Consider the following 24,965-nt stretch of genomic DNA (forward strand, 5'->3'; position numbering starts at 1 on the left):
TGCAATTGCAGTCGCTTTTTTTTATCGCTTTACGTTTATCACAATTATGGAAATAATGGTTATTATTGCGGATATTGCAGTAATAAATGTTTCAAACGACACCTTTACCGCTATATAATAGCCGCTATATGGATAACGAATTATTATTCCGATAGCGAATCGCTATTTAAATCGATGATACCGCTCACCAAAACTTAAGCAAGTTTCACCTACTACACAAAGGAAATGTTGATTCCAGTCTCAGTGACCTCAGTGTTTTCTCTTCATTTTCTTCTTATTTATTCAATAAAGCTGGTTAGGTGCAATCATTCTAAGAAAGGCAAATTAAAGTTTAATTTAGACCAACAGGGGTTGGTTAAGGGTATAAACAGTTTGATATCGTTTAAATAAAATTTCGAGTTTGAATCATTGCATATACAGAAAATCTTTACTGTGAGACTCATCCACCAAAATCAAATGTGTGACACGGATTGATTCTAATTAATTAAGTCAACCTTGGAAATGGGAGGACAATAAAAAAATTAATTTGAAAATTACGATTTTATTGTTCTTTCTTGTCCTTTTCTATTTGATGTTACATGATGCGGTATTGATATCATCTAAACCAATCCAATTTTAAAATATTCCGAATATGATTTAATCCGAGGTCAAAATAATTTAGGGTAAATTTTATTGTTAGCCACCCAACTATCAGGGTGTTGTTATTTTAGTAAACAACCCCACAAAAACTTTTAATTTTATTATTTAACTTTTTTATTATTTCTATTTTGGTCCCTCTACGTTAAAACAAAAATATGATGTGGTATTTTTAAAATTTGTATACATTTAAGTCTTTACTATTTATACACTTTGTCAATTTAGTCCTAATTCTAAATAATTAAAAAAGGCATAATGCAACAAATACCCCTAACGTTTGACAGTATATGCAAATTTGCCCCTATTATTTTTTTGGAACATTTGACCCCACAACGTTTAATTTTGATTCAAAAGCCTCCCCGTTGGATGGAAACCTTTAGTCAATTGACGATCAACGCCTCTAGCTGACTAAGCAAGCACATGTGGACACAAATGATGATGTGGTGTGTGAACGTCACTAATATATGCTGATTCAATTCAAAAAAATCAACTCACCTTAGAAATATACGATTGTGTAATCGGTTTGAGGATGTTGCTTGAAGGAAAATGAAGAATTTGAGAGGAGAAATGATTTGAAATATTGGAGTTTCTAAACCCTAATATTTTGGGAAAATCAGTTTTAAGATGCCTGTGAGATATTTGAAACGCGTGTTTCATTTTGTTTAATTAAACTGAACATTTATTATGGGTTAAATAAGGTTTTGTTTCAATACAAAACCAAGTATCATGCTTGGCCTGGTGGCAAGGGTCATCCCATTTCACGCCCTTGCCCCAGATTCGAGTCCCCTTCCACGCAAGTAGTAGCCTTTTATTCATTCTTTCAAATATGCACCAATATGAGAGTGACACGTGTCACTCTCTTATTGGTACAAAATTCTCATTAAAATTAATTATTTAAACAAAATAAGGTTGGCGTGTCAATTTCACGTCAACATATATTAGTGACGTGGACACACCATGTAATCATTTGTGTCCACATGTGCTTGTTTAGTCAGCTGAAGGCGTTGACTATCAGTTGACTAACGATTTCCATCCAACAAGGGGTTTTTTGAATCAAAATTAAACTTTGTGGGTCAAATGCTCTAAAAAAACAATAGGGGTAAATTTGCATATACTGTCAAACTTTAGGGGTATTTGTTTGCATTTACTCGTCTTTATAACCATAATGGAATTTCATTGATTTGTCAGTGTTGCAAGGTGCGTGAGTTTATAGGGGAGGGCATGTGAGCAGACATGTGGTCAATTGAGGGGTTTGGGTGTTCGATTGTGTCGTCATTGTTTTTCACCCAGTAGGGAAGAACACTAGTACGAATTAGGAGTTTTTTTTGAAAAAGTTTTGAAATGTAAGGAGTCACCACCAATCATTTTAAGGTGCGATCAGAACACCATAAATAAAAATAATTTTAATAAAACATTTTACTATTATTTTTATCAAAATATCAAGTTTTAGGGTCTACAAAAACCATAAAATAGGTTCAGGAGTTAGTTACGCGTGGGGAAGGATTAGTACCCTACAGGGCCCAAAAATTAGTACCTAGTTGATTACCCTATATTTAAAATTGATAATATTTGAGCTCGAACTTTATCTAATTTAAAAAATCATCATAGATGCAAAGTTAAAAAATGTATTAGTTTATTAAAGCCGATAGTCTTCACCCCCTAGCATGAATGCGGGAGATCAACTATTGTGCCCAATAACCGGACATTGTTTCGATATTTTAGAAATCATGATGCAGTTTTGAAAATGTTGTCGAAATATTTCGAAAATCACCAGTAGTCACCCCCTGAGCATACTTGTGGGAGATATACTTTTGACTCCCTAATAAGTGAACATTGTCTTAGGTTTTAAAACATGATATCATCTAACAATTTATTATTAACTCTAATTAAACTAAGAGCAGATTAAGGCTTTCTCTTGCTAAAAGTGTCCAATATTGAAAAGTAAAGAACCTAAAGGCATAAACTTAAAATGTAGGTTCTAATATTAATCTAATTAATTTTAATATAATATTAAACCTAAAAGTGTCCAATATTCGAATAGTTAAAATGGAACATCGAGTAAAAATGAGGACCAAATTAAAAAAAAATCGCCTAAGTTTAAATACTAGGTTTTAAATGAAACCTAAAATGGAGGCTCTAATTATTAACCTAATAAATTTTTAATTAATTATGCGATTCGAATAAGTAAAAGAAAGTCAAACACCCCCATGCCTTGCTGCTGCTGCCACGCCCCTGCTGCCATCTACACCATCCCGATTTTTGCTTCTTCCCTGCCACACGCCACCATCAACAATCACAACACAAACAAATCAGGAACATTTTTTCCTTTTCCTTTTCAGTGTATACGTGTAAATTGGGGGTATAAAAACCCATCAAAAATTGATTTGTAGGGGGTTTTCTTTTCTTTTATCGGGATTGTAACATAGATTTTTATCTCCCCCATTTGAGAATACACAAAAAGAAAAGCAATATAGAAGGTTTGGAAGGTTTTCCTCCATCTTTTTTCTTTGGTTTTCTTTAGTTTTGATTCAAAGTTTAAAGTAAAAATAGGAAATGGATTAGAGTTTTTTTTGGTTACCTTGTTTGTCGGTTCTCACCGGAGTGAAGCGGGACTGAGTTACGACCAAAGGTCGTCGGTCGGAGGGGAGAACCATCAAGGAGGTGGTCGGCGGTATAGGCTCATACCATTGGGCTTTTTGTGTCTCGGTTGAGATAGAAAGGTTGAGGAAGAAGAAGAGGGTGAGATGTTTTTTTGGTTCCCATGGGTTTGTGGAGAGAAAAGGAGAGGGGGGTTTAGTTTTAAAACGTTTGGATAAATAATGCTCTAGGTTTCTCGATTCAAGAGTACTTCATACTTTTGTCACCAAAGTGTTTTGGTAAATTACTCCTAGGCTTCGTCATTCTAGTACCCTTTGTATTATGTCCACCTGTTTTAAGAGAAAATCACACAAGTCCCCTTGTTTTTTTTTGAAAAATGATTACTTTGTATTAGAAATCACAAAGTACACCACCTCATGGACCTCATTGAAAAACCTCTCTAATCCTAATTAGAGGAAAAAGAGTGAACCTTGGGATGGAAGAAGGTCCAACAAGGACCCAGGAACAACAAGAAACAACAGCCATGAACACACCACTAGAACATCCCGAAACAAACAACAATAATGTAGCTACACATTACCCCTGAATGAAACACAAATAAGAACTACACACATCCAAAACAACAAACAAAACCAAGATATAACCTCCGAGACATAAAACAGAAGAGATTTGCCTAACAAAGGTTGTAAACTTTTGATCTGAGCCCAAACAGCGTCAACCAAACAGTAAGAAAGCGAGACTACGAACAACTCTAAAACACTCGAATCCATCGAGAGTATAGCGAAACAGTAAAAAAGATCTCTAGAAGCTCTGCCCTAACACGAACCTTCCACGCGAAGCGTTGCCCTCGCTACAAAGATCAATCTCCGACCGATCAACAGCACAATCTGTCGCAAACAAACCACGATCAGCCACATCCCTACTATCAAATTGCCTCGACTTCTGTCTCCTCAAATCTTCTATATTCTATTGAGCATACACACTAAATATCAATCTCGAAAATCCAGGTTGGACTGCTGGGATTGCACCAAACCACCATGCATATTTTACAAAAAAATCCTCGCCCACTGCTCTAATAATCGCCTACCTGGATAATATGTCGAACATAATTAAAAATGGAGAATCAAGCTTATTCCCTTAAAAACGCAACTCCACCTCACAATCCACTATCCCATACAAGTTGTCTCCAAATCTGCAACATTATCACTCCTCAGGCAGAAACGCAAACATGCAGATGCAATAATAAAAACCCAGGGCCCCCCACATGCATCACTCCTAGCTCCACTAAAACTCCCATACCATGCTGCCTCTCTACCAAAACACACAAAACCGCAAACACCAATATAGCTGCCAATACCAAAAATATTCCTCTGGCACAACGCCAAGAGCTACACGTGCCCATACCACCTTACTCAGGACTAGTTTATTCTGCACAAACCACAACGAAACCAAAAGCATCCACCAAAACATCGGCGATTGCATGCCACGCTCCGCCATCAACCAAAGCTCCAACAAAGAAAGCACGAAACCTCATAAAATGGAGAACTTCCAAAAGAAATAACATCCACTATTAAACGACAGCCACATCACTTCCACGACCATAACACAAAACCAACAATTGAAGCGGTTACCTCCTGCAACCTAGGACTCAACACATCATCGATACAGATGTATTCACCTCTCCACCACCGGTCGAAATGCCATCAAGGAACACACAATGCAAAACAACAAATACAATAACGGGCAATGAACATCATCTAAAAGGAACTTCAGCGAACACCTATCTAGGCAAAGCAATCACAAGACAGCTTAAGGACGAAGGAGAGGAAATAACTTTGAAACAACCCACTCTCTCAAATCCAACTAATAGACGAAGAAAGGACACAAACGCGACGAACACCGAAATTGCGAGGTTGAGGCCGCCTCCACCATAGATCTTGTTGCTAGAGAGCAAACAAATAAAAAGTTAGAATAACAAAAGAAAGAAAAAGATCGGCGGCCAACAACTAACCATAAAGGCTGGTGTCGCCACCTCCGCCTCAGGCAATAAAAACTACCTAGTCCCCTTGTTTTAGCATCCTTTGATATTCTTGTCACCTATTTTGTGGATTAATCACCCGAAGCTCCTCCAATTTTTACCTTCTTTTTACACTTTAGTTTATTTTAAGTTAGCTTGCTGATTTTATTTTATTTTATTTTGATCATTGATTATGTCATTATATTTTTTGTTGTTTATATTTTAGTCATCACATATGCTTTTCTGTTTATTTTAAGTTAGCTTGCTGATTTTATTTTATTTTATTTTGATCATTGATTCTTTAATAATTATTGCTTATTAATATTCGAATGTTTCTACGACCTTGTGGTGACCCAATTCGGGTATGATCCACATTATCATGGTCCAGACTCTACTAACTCCTAACTGATTTTTTATTTTTATTAATTTGTTTGAATTATTATAGAACCTTGTGAAGACCTAATTCAGGGTATGATTCATATTATTATGGTTCGGATTCTACTATTATTTCTAACACTAACCAATAATTACTAACATTTAACCATTAACCGCTAATTTTTATTTATTTATTTATTTACTAACATTAACCACTAACAACTTTTTTTTTCATTTTTTCACTAAAAGGAAGGGCAATCTCGAGCTTGGGTCCTTGAACTTTCTGGAATTTTGAAAATTGCCATAAAATTTTGAGAATCATACAATTTGGCCCCTGAAAAATATGCCCAACTTCAGGGTGTGACAGTTCACTTACTATGTCCATGGAGTAGGCTCTATGCAATATCGGGTTCATCTTATAACGACGCTCGAGAAAAAAAGAATTAGATAATTGAATTAAATACGGATTAAAAAAATTATTTTGAATTATTCGAAAATTTAAAAAAAAATTGGGCCTTTAAAAAATATTTATACAGTCTCGACAATTCCAACCTTCTCCAGTCCCCAGCACCAATGACCTCTATGATAAAAAATCAAACTTGATTGTGGTCATGTTATACATATATAAATAATTAGAAGAAAAAAATTGGCCCCAGAATAGTATAAAAGTTATAATAGTTTGATTTAATTTAATATACAATTTAATATCTGATTTTTTATTTTTATAATTAGGGTATTCATTTTTAATATATAGTTTGTTAACGATATTTTTTTTAGATATTTTCACTTCATTCGTATTTGTATACTATTATATAAATTATTTCTAGTAAGGTTTTTGACATATTAGGATATGTAATTTGGATATGGATTTCGATATTTATATATCTTATTTTTTAGATCGGATACGGATCACAATTTTAATGGTCCGAATCTGTTGATATCCAAAATTTCGGATAGGATAATATATGATATCAAAAAATGTACACCCTAATTGAGACTACCACAAACGAATTCCAATGGTGAGAACTGGAAGGAGGATAAGAAAAACATATCTCAATTTTACTCGGATAGAATGGTGAAAAAGCAACATCAATGATGGAGAAGCCAAAAGTAACTGAACCATTTCTATGTCACTTGAGATTTTTTTAGGTGAAATCGACATCGAATTTAAATTTGAGACAGAAAAATTATGATCTTCAATCATCGTCGATAATGATTATCATATTGATATTTAGAAAAAATGGAAAGTAAAAAGAATAAATAATGTTATAAGGCTCCAAAAATGACATCATTTTGAGATCGGCGTCAACATCTTTTCGAGGGAAGTAATATAATGAGGATCACAAATATAATTATATAAATTTAGGTATTTGATATATTAGCATTTATGTTAACGATAAGATTGATTAAAACCATTTAATAATTTAATGACTCAATTAACAAAATTCACAGTTCAATTGTCAACATAAAACCTACCCTATGATTTAACGACTATACAAGTAGTTTATCTTATAAATTAATACAGATTTGAATTCATCAAATTAAGCTTCGCTTAAATAAGAAAACATGAGTTCACGAAGGGGTCGAAAAGAGACTTGGGTTGGGGACCATCCCATTCCACTGATTCCCACCACTCCTTTGGTATTATCCGAACTGAAAGAGAAAGATTTGCAGATGCAGATGCAGATGGTGGGACATTATCAAGTTTGGGAAGATTAAGACCCATCCTCTTTAATTTTGGACAGTCTACAATCTCAATTTGTAGAAGAGAATCACAAACCAGTACTCCACCAGCACTGCAAATGCTCTTTAATTCCGGTAGATCCCACAAACTCAATAGGCTCAATTGTGGAAGATAAAACTCGGTGATAACCATTCCTCTTTCCGCCGTCTCAACTTCTGATGTTATTATTTCCTCCAATTGCTTACACCCTTCAACACTGAGTATTTGTAAATTTAGCGGCACACAATTTGGGGAGAACAACTTTTTCATATTTCTGCAATCATTTATTTTAAGAGATCTAAGAGATGAAAAGGAGGAAAGTGAGAAGAGGATAAACCTGGAGAAAAGAGGGTATTCTTCACTGCAATCAACATTGCATTCCCTAATTTGCAATCCCTCATTGTCACGTGGAAGCACAATCTGGTAGGTATAGATGTTACAACCACTTACAACAATTTCTTTTCTTGCACCTTCAAAAAACGTAGGAAAGCCTATATCTCCCACGTAGATTATGTATTGACGAGGCTCTTCTCGGCCACGACAAGCTTCGAGATACATATTTAAGTTGTTCCAGTCATGAAACCTCCCTTCAAGAGTTCCCTGCAGTTTCTTCAATTCACCAACCTCCTTTCCATTTATCAGAGTTTCACCGACGATCAAGTCTTGAAGACAACAAGTCTTGAAAGTACTTCATTCGGGATCTCATTTAAGCTGTAGAAATACCTAAATTTAGGTACTCAAGACTCACCAAGTTTTCCATCCCATCAGGGATTTCCTTGATATTTGTTCCTCGAAGATTCAACTTCTTTAAAACTCCAAGATTTGACAACGATGGAACATTCTCTAAATCTTTACAATAAGCAAGCAACAATGAAGTGAGGTTCTTCAAATTTGATAAGGAATGCGGAAGACTCTTGATAGGATTGAAGGAAAGATCAAGAATCTTGAGTTCATTCGCATCATCGAAGAAGCTTTCTGGAATACTTTCTATACGACAATCAGACAACAACAATGTTGTGAGCCCGGGACACTTCGACAAGGAAATTGGAAGACTCTTGATAGGATTTCTGTATAGATCAAGAACCTTAAGTGCATCCATATGCTTGAAAAATCCTTCTGGAATACTCACTATATTGCAATGAGACAACAACAATGTTGTGAGCCTGGGACACTTTGGGGGTGACATTTCTAAAGGTATAATAACCACTGATTCCTCATCAACGAACTTTCTCTAGATCCTTGCTCATTCTTGCACATCTGGTATTTTTTCAAGCATCATGCCAGTTTTTACCAGGACTCGAGATTCTGCAATATGTAATGCCATGTCCCTTATAAGATCATGCATCTTTATAGTTCTTCATTTTCAGAATGAGTAAAAACTTCCAACAAACAATTGCTGATGAGTCTATTCATTATTGCACGACCCCTGTCAAACCCTGCCCGCATGCTATCCATTTCTTCCACAAGCCCTTCTGCGATCCAAAGTTGAATAAGACTTCGTTCTTCAATTTCCTCATCTTCCGGTATAATGCACAACTGAGGAAACAATCTTGAAGTTTTGGATTCTTTAAACGATCAAAACTAAATTGTAATGTTGGAACACTTCTTCTTCGAATCCATTAACACTCTTTTTGCGTAGACTTAATTCTTTTAGTGTTCTTCCACAAGCCCTTCTGCGATCCAAAGTTGAATAAGACTTCGTTCTTCAATTTCCTCATCTTCCGGATATAATGCACAACTGAGGAAACAATCTTGAAGTTTTGGATTCTTTAAACGATCAAAACTAAATTGTAATTGTTGGAACACTTCTTCTTCGAATCCATTAACACTCTTTTTGCGTAGACTTAATTCTTTTAGTGCATTCCTCCATTCTGAAATGTCATCAATGCCCTTCATACAAGAAGCTATAGTAATTACTCCCAAGGGCAAACCTGCACAACGCTTAGCAATTGATCTTGCAATTGGTTTCACCCCTCGAATATTGAGAATATCACGACCCGCCTTCTCCAAGAACAACGTCCATGCCTCTTCTTCCGTTAGAGGCTTTACTTTAATCATTCTACAACCCACTTGTCGACACACATCAGATGATCGAGTTGTCAACACTAACTTACTCCCATTTGACGGCTCGAGAATTCCTATTCTCTCTAGTGAAACCTTCTCCCATAGGTCATCCAAGATCATCACAAACCTACCCTTCTGAGACAATGTTTCAAAGATCATCCCTGCCCTTGTAGTTTCATCTTCATCACCAGAAAATTCTACTCCAATTCTACTTGCAATGTCTTTCTGCAGTTTAACAATACTCACCTCTTTGGATACAGTGATCCAAATCACAATTTCAAATTTCCCCGTCTCTTTTAAGAGTTGGTTGTTTATAACCTTCATGATGCTTGTTTTCCCCACGCCACCCATGCCCCAAACTCCAATCTTTCGAACCCCATCATCCATCAAGCACTGCCAAATCTCTCTAACACAGGCCTTTACAGCTTCACCTGATAAACTTATTGTCGATAAAACTTGTCCGATCCATTGAGGATTGTTAACCACCAAACCTCCATGAAACTTACCATGTTGAATAATAAGTTCTTCAACTTCCTTTGTACTCTTTGACAAATATTCTGTGTGAGATGCACGTGTAAGAGCACTACTTTCACCGATTCTGTCATTAAGGTCTTGCACTTCGCCATTGACTCTTTCAACATTTTCCAACCATATCTGGACTTCCTCCTTGAGTTTCTTCCTTGGCTGCAGCTCTGTTCTCATTATATATCCGTATCTTTCTTCGTTCCATTCAATTCTTTAATTTCCTTTTAAGGTCCTTCATATGCTGATCAAAGCTCATGTGATCGTCCAAGTGCTTATTAATCTTATACAGAACAAAGTCCATGGCTGCAAGTCACAAGCAATATGTTAGAAACTGGGCAACACAGTAATGAACATGAGTAGAAAGCGATATATGCCATGGACTTGCAGTTTATGAAAAAATCAAGTTAATGATTATGGAGTAAAAAGAATGAAAAAGAATCATGTTCCTTGCAGTTAATGAGGTTCGAAAGAACAATAAAAATGTAAAATTCAATACATACCTCTTCTGAAAATTTTGTTCGGAGATGATAACAGGAGAGAACTAGCAAAAAAACGTTCCTGATAATATGAGAAACGGTGATATAAAGAGCCACTCCAAAGGGTTCTCTATGCATGTGCTAGAATTACCTACAAAGCAATTTTCACCAACACAAACAAGGAAATCACACCCTTGGCGGAACAAATCACTGTTACACGCACACAGCACAACAGGTAATTACAAATTTCTAATTTATTGGTCATTATGTCTTTTTCTTCTTTATAGGCTGCTGATATTGTTAGGCCTGTAAATGAACTGAATTTTCAGCGAACCGTTCATGAACCGTGCGGCGGGAAGTTCGTTTATGTGCGTTTATTTATTAATAAACGAACATGAACAAGATTTTGTATCCGTTTAATTAAATGAACGATGACATAGGTCTCGTTCGTTCATTTAGTTCGTGAACGTTCGGTTATGTTCGTTCAGTTATGTTCGTTTATGTTCGTTCATTTATGTTTAACCCAATCTTCTTAAATCAATTTTGGTGACCAATTTGTAAGTATCTTAAAAATATAATTAATCTGATATTCTGATGACCAACTCTATATTAACCCAATTTTATTTGGAGATTAAATCCAATATGTTAACCTGTGAGACACCTCGCACTATATTCATTTCCTCTTTTTCCCAACCCTAGTATCACTGGAGAGTGGAGACGATCGGTGAAAGCTTCAAAACAAGTTATATTATAGTGCAATCTAAAGTTTTACAGGTATGTTTTCATCTCTTTCTCTGTTTTATTTGACTTAATAGTTGATATGTAAAGTTATTGTGGGTATCTTCACATCTAAAACTCAAGAAAACATCATACTTCTTTCTAGAAATAGATGGGAAGATAAAGGTAACAATCGGAAGTATATGAGCATCAGTAAAGAGAAAATATATAGAATTTGCCAAAAAAAACAAAACAAAAGGTTTCTAGCAATTTCTGAAAAAGTGTAATAGCGGAAGTAATGGGTTTCAAGGAAGAACCCATTAATAAGTAGAAAATACACTTTGACAATGAACTATTGTTTTCATAGTTCTTGTGTGACCTTTAGTTGTGGAGTACTTTAGGTACGTTAAAATTTTGAATGGTAGTTTAGCAATAATATTTAGTATATGTAGCATCAAGGGATTTCGGATATATGTTATTGCCTTGTAGTCCAATTTGTACCGTTCGAAATCTTCATGCTGTTAAATTTTCTACTCTGCTAATGGAAAGGACTATTATTAACAAATCTCACTAAAGTCTGGCATTGATGTCACAAAACTTTTAGCCGGCGAATTTATTAGATAACGTAGTGAAAATGATTGTTCATATATAATCATGGACACTAAGATAAATGTTATAGCGTTAAATTAAAGTCATGTGAATCATTTAATATCTTTAAAGATCGATCGAAATATGATATCTTCAAACATTTCATCGCTGTTAATCAACTCTTACGCTATTTATCATTGTAGATTTGGTTAATTTGCATTGTCGACTATTTTCATGAAAGAACAATGGAAGGTAGGGTCTCCAACGTTCGTGTTCATTTATGTTCGTGTTCGTTTATGTTCGTGTTAGTTTATGTTCGTTTATTTATTAATGAACGAACATGAACAAACTATATTCCTTAATGAACGAACATGAACAAAAAAAAATTTGTTCGTTTATTTATTAATGAACGAACATGAACATACCTCCATTCGTGTGCGTTCGATTCGTTTACAGGCCTAGATATTGTTATTTGTTATTGGGTTTATTGTCTTTTTCTTCTTTACACGCTCACCAAAACTTAAGCAAGTTTCACCTACACAAAGGAAATGTTGACTCCAGTCTCAGTGACCTATACACAAACGAATGATATTTCAATAAAGCTGGTTAGGTGCAACGACTTTAAGAAAGTCAAATTAAAGTTTGATTTGAATCATATTTAATACTATCTTGTAGATACATAATGTGAAAATATAGAAATATAAGCCATCCAAGTCAATTCAAAATTGACAATAACAACATGGAGTGTCAGATTGGTTTACAAAAGAACTAATGGCATATAAGCAGGGACGGAATGAGCCTTCAGGAATACTCTGTACCACAATCAGACAACAACAATGTGGCGAGCCTGTGACACTTCGATAAAGAATTAGAAAGACTCTTGATAGAATTTCTAGAAAGATCAAGAATTTTAAGTGTGTCCATATTCTTGAAGAAACCTTCAGGAATGCTCCCTATATCACAATCAGACAACAACAATGTTGTGAGCCTGGGACACTTTGGGGGTGACTTTTCCAAGGGTATGTACAACAAATTACTCATCAATGGAACTTTCTCTAGATCTTTGCTCCATTATTGCTCATCTGGTGACTCTATTAACATCGTACCGGCTTTTACCAAGAATCGAGTTTCTTCAATATGTAATGCCATGTCCCTTAGAAGATCATGATCTTCACAGTTCTTGTATTTTCGAAATGAGTAAAATATTAACAAACAATTGCCGATGAGTCTATTCATTATTGCACGACGCCTATCGAACTCTGTTTGCTTACTATCCATTCTTCTACAAGCCTTATGAAATCCAAAGTTGAATAAGACGCCCCTCTTCGATTTCCTGATCTTCTGGATATAATGCACAACTGAGAAACAATGTTGAAGTTTTGTATCCTTTAAACGATGGAATTGTAATGTTGGAACACATTTTTGGCGTTGACTAAATTCTTAATGCATTCCTCCATTCGGAAATGTCATCAATTCCTTCATGCAAGAAGCTGTAGTGATAGTCCTAAGGGCAAACCTGCACAAACGCCTAGCAATTGATCTTGCAATTGGTTCCACTCCTCGAATACTGAGAATATCACGATCCACCTTCTCTAAGAACAACTTCATGCCTCTTCTTCCATCAAAGGCTTACTTTAATTACTCTACAACCCATTTGTCGACACACATCAGATGATCGAGTTGTCAACACCAACTTACTCCCCGCAGACGGTTCAGGGATTCCTACTTTATCAAGGGAAACTTTCCCCAGGTCATCCAAGATCATCACAAACTTCTCTTTCGAGTCAATGTTTCAAAGAGAATCCCTGCCTTGTAGTTTCATCTTCGTAACCGGAAAATTCGACTCCGATTTTACTAGCAATGTCTTCTGCAGTTTAGCAATACTCGTCTCTTTGGATACAGTGATCCTAATCACAATATCGAATTTCCCAGTCTCTTTAAGAGTTGCTTGTTTATAAACCTTCATGATGCTTATTTTTCCCACGCCACCCATCCCCCAAGTCCAAGCTTTGGAACCTCATCATCCATCAAGCATGCCAATCTCTTCAGCACAGGCCTTTACAGCTTCACCTGATAAACTTGTTGTCGACAAAACTTGTCCAATCCATTGAGGATTGTCAACCACCAAACCTCCATGAAATTACCATGTGAATAATAAGTTCATAGACTTCCTTTATACTCTTTAACACATCTTCTCCGCGAAATCCATGTTTATCTTCAACATTTTCCAACCATATCTGGATTTCCGCCTTCAGTTTCTTTCTTGGCTGAAGCTCTGTGCTCATTATAGATTCTGCATCTTCCTTCAAACCATTCATTCCTTTAATTTCCTTTTAAGGTCATTCCGATACTGATCAAACTCGTGACAGTCACGAGCAATATGTTAGAAACTAAATAATAACACATCATTAAGTGAATGTATCTAAGAAATGACCATCCAGCTCAGTTGGTAGAGCACAGGTTCTTAATCTTGAAGTCGTGGGATCGAGTCCCACGGAGGGCATTTCATAATCGGAGGTCTCTTACGGAAGCTGCTCTCAACCTGGTGTTGGGGTAGCCTACTATCTTACCTCCCCTTACCCCATACATATGGGAAAAAGGGACAGCCATTTTAAGTGAATGTATCTAAACATGTTCAAAAAAATTCCATTTTCTCATAAAATTTTGATTTTTTTTTTGTTTAGTTTTGGTGTTTCCTTGAATTTGAGTTTTAATCTCGATTTTTTTATATTTTTAGAATTCGTGTGTCAAGGCAGAGATTATGTTTGACTCAAACTCAATTTGACTCATGATATATATAAAATCAAGAGGAAATTGTTTTTTTTATATTAATGATTTTTTTCTCCGTAATTGTTTTCAAAAGAGTTTTACACTTAAAAATATTAATATCTATTTTATTACGTGATCATTTATTTATTGTTATTTTCTATAAAAACTCCGAATTAAAAATAACTTCATCACTATAAAATAATACTCTGACTTCATTTTCATTAATACATGAAATTGAAATAATCATTATAAATATTGTGCATATATTTTTCAACATACATGTAAGCTAATTTTAAAATTGGTGAGTTGAAGATATAAAAATATGTGAAAATAGTTTGTTAATGGTTGAAGATAAGCCAAATTCTTTACTTCCTCAGCCTTTAACAATCGCTTCTTTCCGGTTTCGTCTTCGGGTATTTTCGATTGAAGCTCTTCTATGATCTTGTTTTCGACTATTGGATGACGGGAAACCAGCCAAATGAACCAAGTAAGAGCAGAGCTTGTGGTGTCCCTCCCTGCAAGCATCATACTCAAAATGTCTCTCAAGAATTTATCGTCACATTCTAAACCTATTGACTTCTCTTCGGTTATGTACGGTGTTAAGAATCCACGCCTTCTCGACGATTTCCGATGTCGAATTCGACCCTCGGTTCAAATCTTCCTCTTCTGCCATATATACTCGGCTATTATATCATCAAGAACTTGCCCCGCCTTTCCATATTTCCGTTCTTGTCCCGTGTCAGCCACCTCTGCAACTTATAAACCATGGTGGCCTGACATGCCGATAAAATATTCGCTCCTCGGCATCTCAGGGCCTTGGAGAAAAGAACATCCGGAATTCGAGAAAGGGATCTAGGGTCATGGCCAGTAACCAAGTGCATGTAGCATCGAACGTGAACCTTCGGAATATATCTTCTAAGTCTGCCACTAGCATCGTTTGGCAAAATGGTCATAACAGGAACGAGCCCGTGTGCCCCTTATAATGGGAATCCTCGACAAAAAACTATGAAACCGGTGAGTTCTCACGAATCCTTGAGCAACCATCCTCTGTTTTTCCACAGATCCAGTCGGAGTTGAAAATACCGTCTCCCAGTTTGTTGAACAACTGTTTGAACTCGGATCCTTGGGGAAGTTGGCAAAGTTGGAGCATAACGTGGTGATGTTGGCAGGATCGCAGGTCAGCATCAGGTTCATGTTAGCAGACCAAGGGCCTTTGAAAAGGAAAGTGCAGTGGCATCTCTCGAGAATGTCGGTACACCAATCGTGAATCCGATAACGTTGAGGAGCAGCGCCGGCATCCCAACAATCGGATAACTCCTTGGACTCCCATCTTTGTTTCTCGAGCTGTAGAAACAAAGCAAACGAGCCAAGAAAACTTCAAAAAAACTGACTAATGCCATGAAATTGCAAAGCTTGGGAAATTGTTTAATTCCTTCTTCTTAATTTATAGGGAAACATACATGTAGGTTTCTTTTAAAAGCATCCCATTCATGAGAGATTGACAGGTACCAAGTACCTAGAAGTAGAGGAGTGGACGCAATTATAAGGTAGTTATCGATGATGTACATACTTACGGACACAATTTATTAATTGAAATTTCTAAGAATAACATTATATTTTATTATGAGGTTGATGAGTTCAATGAGATAAAAGTTTTTTTTTATAATTGTTGAGATGATTACACGGTAGTATTTGTTCAGAATTTTTTTAAACTATTGTCGATGCACCCCATAAACTTTTGGGAGAATAACATTCCCTTTTAACAAGTTTTCTTATTCGATGTTTACGGATTAATTTTAATTAACATTTAAATTAGTTCATATATCTTTAAATTTAAAGGTTCACAAATAATAGAATATGGAATCATAATATAATAATTCAGCAATTAAAGTTTCAAAAATAATTGATATTAAAACAAATATAATATAATTCAGAAATTATATATTTATTGTCGAACAAACATGTGGCATAACACTCCTTACTCGATCCGAATGTTAATTAGAACAAAATATATCACATTCGAAGCACATAATAAAATTTAAATTAACAAAATTCCAATTTTTACTAAAATTCACAGCATAATCTCCATCAAGTAACCAAGGATCATGTCATAAATAAATCAAATTATTAAGCCACTTAAATTATCCAATCAATTTATCATTTTTACAAATTGCAAACATAATAAATTATTTAACTAATATCAGAGGAAATTCATTGACTGGACCCGATGATAGAAGAATGTTGTTATCTTTAGAGGATCTAAATTTGATTAGTTATGTTTGCAGTGTATGTCTATGTTTTTAATAGTTAAGAAAAATTTATATAAGACTTTTCTTTTATTATCCAAAGTATACCATTCAATTAGTTAATGAAGGACCAAATTCCATAACTTATTAAACTTTACTCTCTCTCTATTGTTGCACACTAAATTTTAAAAGTTTTAATTTTTTTCATTAAATTGAATGCATTGAGTTTTTTTGTAACTCCGCCGTTAAATAGTTAACGGGTGTTAAAACGACGTCGTTTTAATAAAACAAAATTTTCACCAAAATGATATTGTTTTGCATTTATGTAACAACCCATTTATAACACTGTTAGTAAGAAAATGACTGAATGACTAAAAACACTCAATGTATTAAGTTTAGTGATAAATTGAAAAGATTTAAAATACAATGAATGAAATTGGAGAAAGAGTAAAGGTTCAGTTACCAAATTTGTAATACAATGAATGAAATTGGAGAAAGAGTAAAGTTCAGTTACCAAATTTGTAATTTAACCTATATTATTTTATTTACTTTTAACATTTTATATTATAATGTTAATTATTTAATATTCATATAATATAAAATATATATATATAAATAAAAAATAATTTAAAAACGAATCGAACTAGACTGGGTTGGGTGAGGCTAGAACCATAAATAATAGAGCCCAAACTTGCCCTACTTTCTAAATGAAGTGTGATTAAACGCGCACTTTCCATGCGTTTAATCGAGAGAAATGGGTATGTCATCTTCAGCAGTTCAACTACCCCAATTCAACAGAGCAAGAAGACAGACTATGTTTAGTATTTATGATGATGTAGCTTTTTTTGGTATAACTAATACTATTCAATTTATTGATTGATCAATTTGGACCGGTTACTGCAGAAGCGAGAATAATCCTCTTAATCTAAGTTACTCTATTCATAAATGTTAGGATTTGAATTCCTAACCTTAGTTAAAAGATTTAATGTCCCATTCTATTATACCAATAAGTTGTTGGTGATGTCGATTTTTTTATTCATATTTTTATTGATTTGACAATAAAGTGAGGCTTAGATGTTTATTGTTATTATTTACTAGGCTAAACTACACCGATAGTCTTTGAATTTTTAGGATACTTTCATTTTGATAATCGAATTTTCAAAATTTGTGTTACAATTACTAAATTTTTAATTCGCTTCCTTATAGTCATTACTACTAGAAAATGCTTATGGGGATTCTTTTACCCTTAAAACCCTAATTTTCTAAATTGCCAACACTTGTAATATTTTGGGTTTCTCATGAATGAATAGTTATTGATCAATCTCAATCGTTTTAGTTGTATTTTGTAGATCAAATATCCATTTACATTATGTTGTCGAGCCAATGCTTGAAATATTATAATGATGAGGCAAAACAATGACAATGTTAGTAGACATCATTAAAATATAATTTTATCATATTTTTTGTCAGCATGTATTGTCCAGTTTAGACAAGTATCATTTTTTTAAGGAAATGGATGATTTTGGAATATATGAATAGTCAAGTGACCATTTTATAACTTTTAATACTCAGGGACTCAATAAAACAACATCTTATAGTTGGAGGATCATTTTATAACATTTAATAGTCAGAGAACTCAACAAAGCAACGCCATATAATTGAGAGACCATCTATAGTGATTACAAGGTAATATATGTTCGGGAGATTCTCAACCATTTGACAATGAAAATTCAAATACCCTTGTAGTCCCTGATGCTCGAACTCGAAACTTCTAAAGATAACAATCATCCTTTTAGGTATTGAGATATTTTGATCGGTGTAATTTAATATTAATTTTTTAAATTAAATTTGACCATCAATCCTTATTATTTTGAGTCAAATTGTTATGATGTCAACATAGATGATGATTAAGGCGTTACTTTTTTGGAACATTAACATAGCAACCCGAGTGGCAAATCAAGTAAATTTCATTACTAATATGTCATTATTTTATTTATTACATTATTAAATAGTTTAAAAATTATAAAAATATATTTTGAAAAATAATTTATTATAAAATAATTTAACGTATAAATTACCACACACATTATGATATAAAATTCGTGAAATAATTTAATCAGTATTTTCGTTAAACATGCCTACAGTGTGGGAAGTGCGCACAATAACTATTGGGTGTCTTCGTTTCTGGCAAAGAAGTGGTCCAAGATTCCAACTATAATAGCCCGGGGACAATTCTATTTCAAGACATTAGAAAACAGCAATCCAACTCAAGCAAGGAAGGGGGGTCTGCTCCCTTCTTTTCTCGAAACCAATCCGGTATAAGACTGTAAATGAGACCAGATAAATTGCGAGTTTCTCGAAATTAATTCAGTTAAAGTTTGATCAACTCTTGAATTGAATTGAGCTTCAATTTTTTATTCTGAGTTCGTTTCGAACTTGGCAATTTTAAGTATATGAATTTTTGAGTTAAATCGAGCACAAATTTACATTTTTTAAATCGTGTCGAGCTCAACAATACTTAAACTCATCTCTACCTGTTTACTGCAATAGTGGGAAGACTTTGTTGTACATTTATATCAGAAAATGATGCTTCATTCTAGGAATTGTCCAACAAGGTGAGAGAAGAATAGGTTGTTTTGTTCACTATAACTAATAATTAAAAATATGTTTGCATGTTGTTTTTCCCCCTTTTTTATGAGTAATAAAATTTCATTATAACTCACCAAGTTTCAATAATTTTTATTTCAGCCCTTAGAATCAAAGTTTATTTTATAATCGATTCAGCATTTCAACTTCAAAATCGCTTATGATTTTTAGCTCAATAAAAGCAAGGTTAAACACACAAATTTGATTATTTAAAAGGATTGATTTACTAAATCATTGGTTCTTTAACATACGTTGCATCCCATGACCCTATAAGGTTCTCGTAAGACTGACGTTGAAGTTAATATCGAGAACTCATTGAGTGGTCTTAGTGAAAAATAAAATATTGTTCTTCTTAGAAAATTTTGATTCAAGCAGTTGCATTTGTAATGTGTCTGCACGTTGTCAATATAACTAAGAAAAATTCTAGCGAGATACTGCTTGTAATCATCCAAATTATTTAAAAAAATTGAACCCATGTAATATATTTTCAGGATAAATCTCTGAGTTTATCAAACTCTCGTCAAAGATAAAGTCACTCAGAAATTGTTTATTGATATGTTGGTGGAGAATGATATTTCCTATCGAGATATTGTTCCATTGATAGTTTGCTACCCATGATAATTGAAATGTGTAAATCATTTCATTCTATTATTTTACATGGTTCACTTACTATGTTCATGGAGTAGGTTCTATGCGATACCGAGATCATCTTATAACGACGCCCGCGAAAAAATTAGATAATTGAATTAGATACGGATTAATATTTTTTTTTTGAATTATTCAAAAAATGGGCCTTTAGAAATATTTATTCAGGCGACAATTCCAACCCTCTCCAGTCCCCAGCACTGTCCTCTGATAAAAATCAAACTTGATTGTGGTCATATTATACATATATAAGTAATTAGAAGGAAAAAATTGGGCCTTTAGAAATATTTTCAGGCTCTATGCAAATGTTTTAACCTTAAGAAAATGCTAATTGATTTATCACAAAAAAAAAGCAAAAACTAAAATATTGGTCATGAATGAGTTATATATAATATTATTGTAATAAAATATTCAATATAAATAATTAATAATAGAGTTTGAATTCATCAAATTAAATGGTGTCCCTTGTTCCCAAATTATGAAATACCTTCCATGAGACTCGATACCACAACCTCAAGATTAAGAACCTTGTGCTTTACCAACTGAGCTGGATGGTATCTCGAATTCATCAAATTAAGTTTCTCTTAAATAAGAATATGAAAACACTGCCAATGTTAAAACTCAACTGCTCCGTTGATCCTCCCTTTACCTTTTACCAAAAGCTCACGAAGGGGTCGAAAAGAGACTTGGGTTGGGGACCATCCCATTCCACTGATTCCCACCACTTCTTTGGTCTTATCTGAACTGAAAGAGAAAGATTTGCAGATGCAGATGGTGGGACATTATCAAGTTTGGGAAGATTAAGACCCATCCTCTTTAATTTTGGACAGTCTACAATCCCAATTTTTCCAAGAGAATCACAACCCAGTACTCCACCAGCACTGCAAATGCTCTTCAATTCTGGAAGATCACTCAACCACAACAGCCTTAATTGTGGAAGGTGAAACTCCGTGATAACCATTCCTCTTTCCTCCGGTTCAACTTCTGATGTTATTATTTCCTCCAATTGCTTACACCCAACAACACTGAGCTCTTGTAAATTTAGCGGCACACAGTTTGGGGAGAACAACTTTTTCATATTCCCACAATCATATATATAAAGACATTTAAGAGATGAAAAGGAGGAAAGTGAGAAGAGGATAAATATGGAGAAAAGCGGGTATTCTTCATTGCAATCAACATTGCATTCGCAGATACGCAATTTCTTAATGTCACGTGGAAGCACAATCTGGTAGTTATAGATGTTACAACCTCTTACAACAATTTCTTTTCCTTCATTTTCAGAAAACTTATAAAAGTCCATAATTCCCACGCAGATTATGTATTGACGAGGCTCTTCTCGGCCACGACAAGCTTCGAGATACATATTTAAGTTGTGCAGGTCATAAAACCTCCCTTCAAGAGTTCCCTGCAGTTTCTTCAATCGACCAACCTCCTTTCCATTTATCAGAGTTCCACCGACGATCAAGTCATGAAGACAACAAAGTCTTGAAAGTACTCCATTCGGGATCTCATTTATCAGAGTTCGCCACAGGTTCTTTGACCGATCCAGATTTAGATGCTCGAGACTCACCAGGTTTTCCATTCCTTGAGGGATTTCCTTGATCTTTGTTTCTCGAAGATCCAACTTCCTTAAAACTCTAAAATTTGACAACGATGGAACACTCCATAAATCTTCACAAGAAGCAAGCAACAATGAAGCGAGGTTCTTCAAATTTGATAAGGAATGCGGAAGACTCTTGATAGGATTGTAGGAAAGATCAAGAATCTTGAGTTCATTCATATCATCGAAGAAGCTTTCTGGAATACTTTTTATATCACAACCAGACAACAACAATGTTGTGAGCCCGGGACACTTTGACAAGGAAATTGGACGACTCTTGATAGGATTTTTGGAAAGATCAAGAACCTTAAGCCCACGCATATGCTTGAAGAACCCTTTAGGAAGATTCGCTATATTGCAATGAGACAACAACAATGTTGTGAGCCTGGGGCACTTTGGGGGTGACATTTCCAAGGGTATATATAACAGCCGATTCCTCATCATCGAAATTTTCTCTAGAGTCATGCTCCATTCTTGCACATCTGGTGCCTTTTTTAACATCGTGCCGGCTTTTACCAAGAATCGAGATTTTGCAATATGCAATGCCATGTCCCTTAGAAGATCATGCATCTTTACAGTTCTTGCATGTTCTTTTTCAGTAAAAACTTCCAACAAGCAATTGCTGATGAGTCTATTCATTATTGCACGACCCCTGTCAAACCCTGCCCGCATGCTATCCATTTCTTCCACAAGCCCTTCTGCGACCCAAAGTTGAATAAGACTTCCTTCTTCAATTTCCCATCTTCCGGATATAATGCACAACTGAGGAAACAGTCTTGAAGTTTTGGATTCTTTAAACGATCATAACTAAATTGTAATTGTTGGAACACTTCATCTTCGAATCCATTAACACTCTTTTCGCGTAGACTTAATTCATTTAGTGCATTCCTCCATTCTGAAATGTCATCAATGCCCTTCATACAAGAAGCTATAGTAATTACTCCAGGGGCAAACCTGCACAATGCTTAGCAATTGATCTTGCAATTGGTTTCACCCCTCGATATTGAGAATATCACGACCCGCCTCTCCAAGAACAACTTCCATGCCTCTTCTTCCGTCAGAGGCTTCACTTTAATCATTCTACAACCCACTTGTCGACACACATCAGCTGATCTTGTTGTCAACACTAATTTACTCCCATTGACGGCTCAGGAATTCCTATTCTCTCATAACCAGAAAATGTGACTCCTATTTTACTTGCAATGTCTTTCTCGTTTAGAAATAGTCATATCCTTGGATACAGTGATCAAAATCACATATCAAATTTCCTCTCTCTTTTAAGATTGGTTGTTTATAACCTTCATGATGCTTGTTTTCCCACGCCACCCATGCCCAAACTCCAATCTTTGGAACCTCATCATCCATCAAGCAATGCCAGATCTCTTCCATACATGCCTTTACAGCTTCACCTGATAAACTGTTGTCGATAAACTGTCCTATCCATTGAGGATTGTCACCACCAACCTCCATGAAACTTACCATGTTGAATAATAAGTTCTTCACTTCCGTTATACTCTTTGACACATCTTCTGTGTGAAATCCACGTGTAAGAGCACTACTTTCGCCGATTCTTCCATCAAGGACTTGCACTTCGCCATTGATTCTTTCAACATTTTCCAACCATATCTGGACTTCCGCCTTGATTTCTTTCTCGGCTGCAACTCTGATCTCATTATAGATTCTGTGTCTTCCTTCAAACATTCAATTCCTCCAATTTCTTTTAAAGTCCTTCCGATGTTGATCAAGGCTTCTATGATTGTCCAAGTGTTTATCTATCTTATTCAGAACAAAGTCCATGGCTGCAAGTCACAAGCAATATGTTAGAAACTAAATAATAACGCATCATTAGGTGAATGTATCTAAACATGACTAAAAATATAACTTCATTTTACTCTACAAAAATGTTTAATAAATTAAAAGATGTAAATCAAAAAGTTTTCACCCTCTCACGAATAATCAAATTAAATTAACAGAAATTAAGAATGTGAAATTTCAAAATTTCAAGGAACAAAATTAAATTATGAATAAAAATAAAAAAATATCTGATTATAAGATACTTTTAGTGCATTCCTCCATACCGAGATGTCATCAATGCCCTTCATAAAAGAAGCTATAGTAATTAACTGGAATAAATTATAAAGGCTACTATGGTGTCTCAATTTAATTCCTCCTTTGGTTTATCTCGTTTTTTATTGGGTGGTGACATGTATTATCATCATATTAGATAAAAATTTATTAAATTAAATAATAATATTAAGAAAATTTCCTCTAATCAGGTAGTCTAAATATGAAAGGAATCTATTCTACAGCCGTTTATGAGCTTTGAAAAAAATGTTGAAATTCCATAAATACCTCTTTGAGAAGGTTGTTCGAAGACTATGATCGGAGAGAAGCAGCTGATGAAGAAAACGGCCAAATGAAGTTCCTTGGTTTGCAGAAGAGCGGCTATTCACTCACCTTAACTTAAACTAAGCTTCACCTACAACACAGAGGAAGCAGTGCGAAAGGCAATGGAAAATTCTTTCTAGGAAAATATGAGGAAGCTCCGCTGCAGCCACTTTAAAGAAATGCAAATTCAGCTTTGTTGAAATTATCGCCCTTTACTGCTTTTAATGTTGGGTTGGTCCTACCTGTCTGAAATAATGTTGGATCTGTAGAGCCTGACATTATTGACTACTCACGATGTTCATGCATCTGCTTTGGAAGCGGTCCCGCTTTAAAAGATTACATGGGGTTTTTCTCTTCTTAATCCTGCCTTATGGTAATTGCTTGATAGGCCTCTAAATAAATTGAACGTTCAGCAATCGTTCATGAATCGTACGATGGGAAGTTCGTTTATGTGTTTTTATTTATTAAATGAATGAATATTAATAAGATTTTGTGTTCGTTTAATTAAATGAACGAATATGAACAAAGGGTTCGTTAGTTCATTTACGTTCGTGAACGGTCGATTATATGTTTGTTTATGTTCGTTCATTTATGTTCATTTATGTTCGTTCATTTATATTCGAACAGAGGGCAAGTTGAATATGTTACGAAGATTATTGAAGTTGTTTGGATTTCAAGAAGATTGTTTTGTTGAACAAAATAACTTTAAGACTTTATTATATTCATATAGCTTATTTATGATTTATGTATGTTTTTGTCGTATTCAAACAAATTAACTCTAAAGTTGCAGGTTATATTAATGAATTTTAAGTTGTTATTCTTGTTGTTTACTTTTTTTACATTCGTTTGTTGTGTTCGAATAAGTTTTATTTTGTGTTTGTGTTGTTCGTTTATGTTCGTTCGTATTCGTTTATGTTCGTTCGTTCTTGTTCGTTTATGTTCGTTTATT

General features: G+C 34.7%; 1 protein-coding gene and 1 long non-coding RNA gene across 2 annotated transcripts; both read right to left on the reverse strand.

Annotated features, from left to right (window-relative positions):
* Positions 1-7,178: 7,178 nt before the first annotated feature.
* LOC120169171 (probable disease resistance protein At4g27220) lies at positions 7,179-8,535 on the reverse strand. Its single transcript, XM_039177384.1, has 2 exons — positions 8,098-8,535; positions 7,179-8,027 (listed from the first exon to the last, which is right to left on the reverse strand). Exons 1-2 carry the CDS (start codon positions 8,533-8,535, stop codon positions 7,179-7,181), a joined length of 1,287 nt encoding a protein of 428 aa, XP_039033315.1.
* A 652-nt stretch (positions 8,536-9,187) lies between these two features.
* LOC120169134 lies at positions 9,188-13,444 on the reverse strand. The gene is made up of 3 exons (XR_005520640.1): positions 13,414-13,444; positions 10,938-10,942; positions 9,188-9,454 (listed from the first exon to the last, which is right to left on the reverse strand). It is a non-coding gene; the product is annotated as an uncharacterized LOC120169134 (long non-coding RNA).
* Positions 13,445-24,965: the final 11,521 nt, after the last annotated feature.

This window comes from Hibiscus syriacus, unplaced genomic scaffold, assembly GCF_006381635.1.
Source record: "Hibiscus syriacus cultivar Baekdansim isolate YM2019G1 unplaced genomic scaffold, ASM638163v2 tig00111754_pilon, whole genome shotgun sequence".
NCBI lineage: Eukaryota > Viridiplantae > Streptophyta > Magnoliopsida > Malvales > Malvaceae > Hibiscus > Hibiscus syriacus.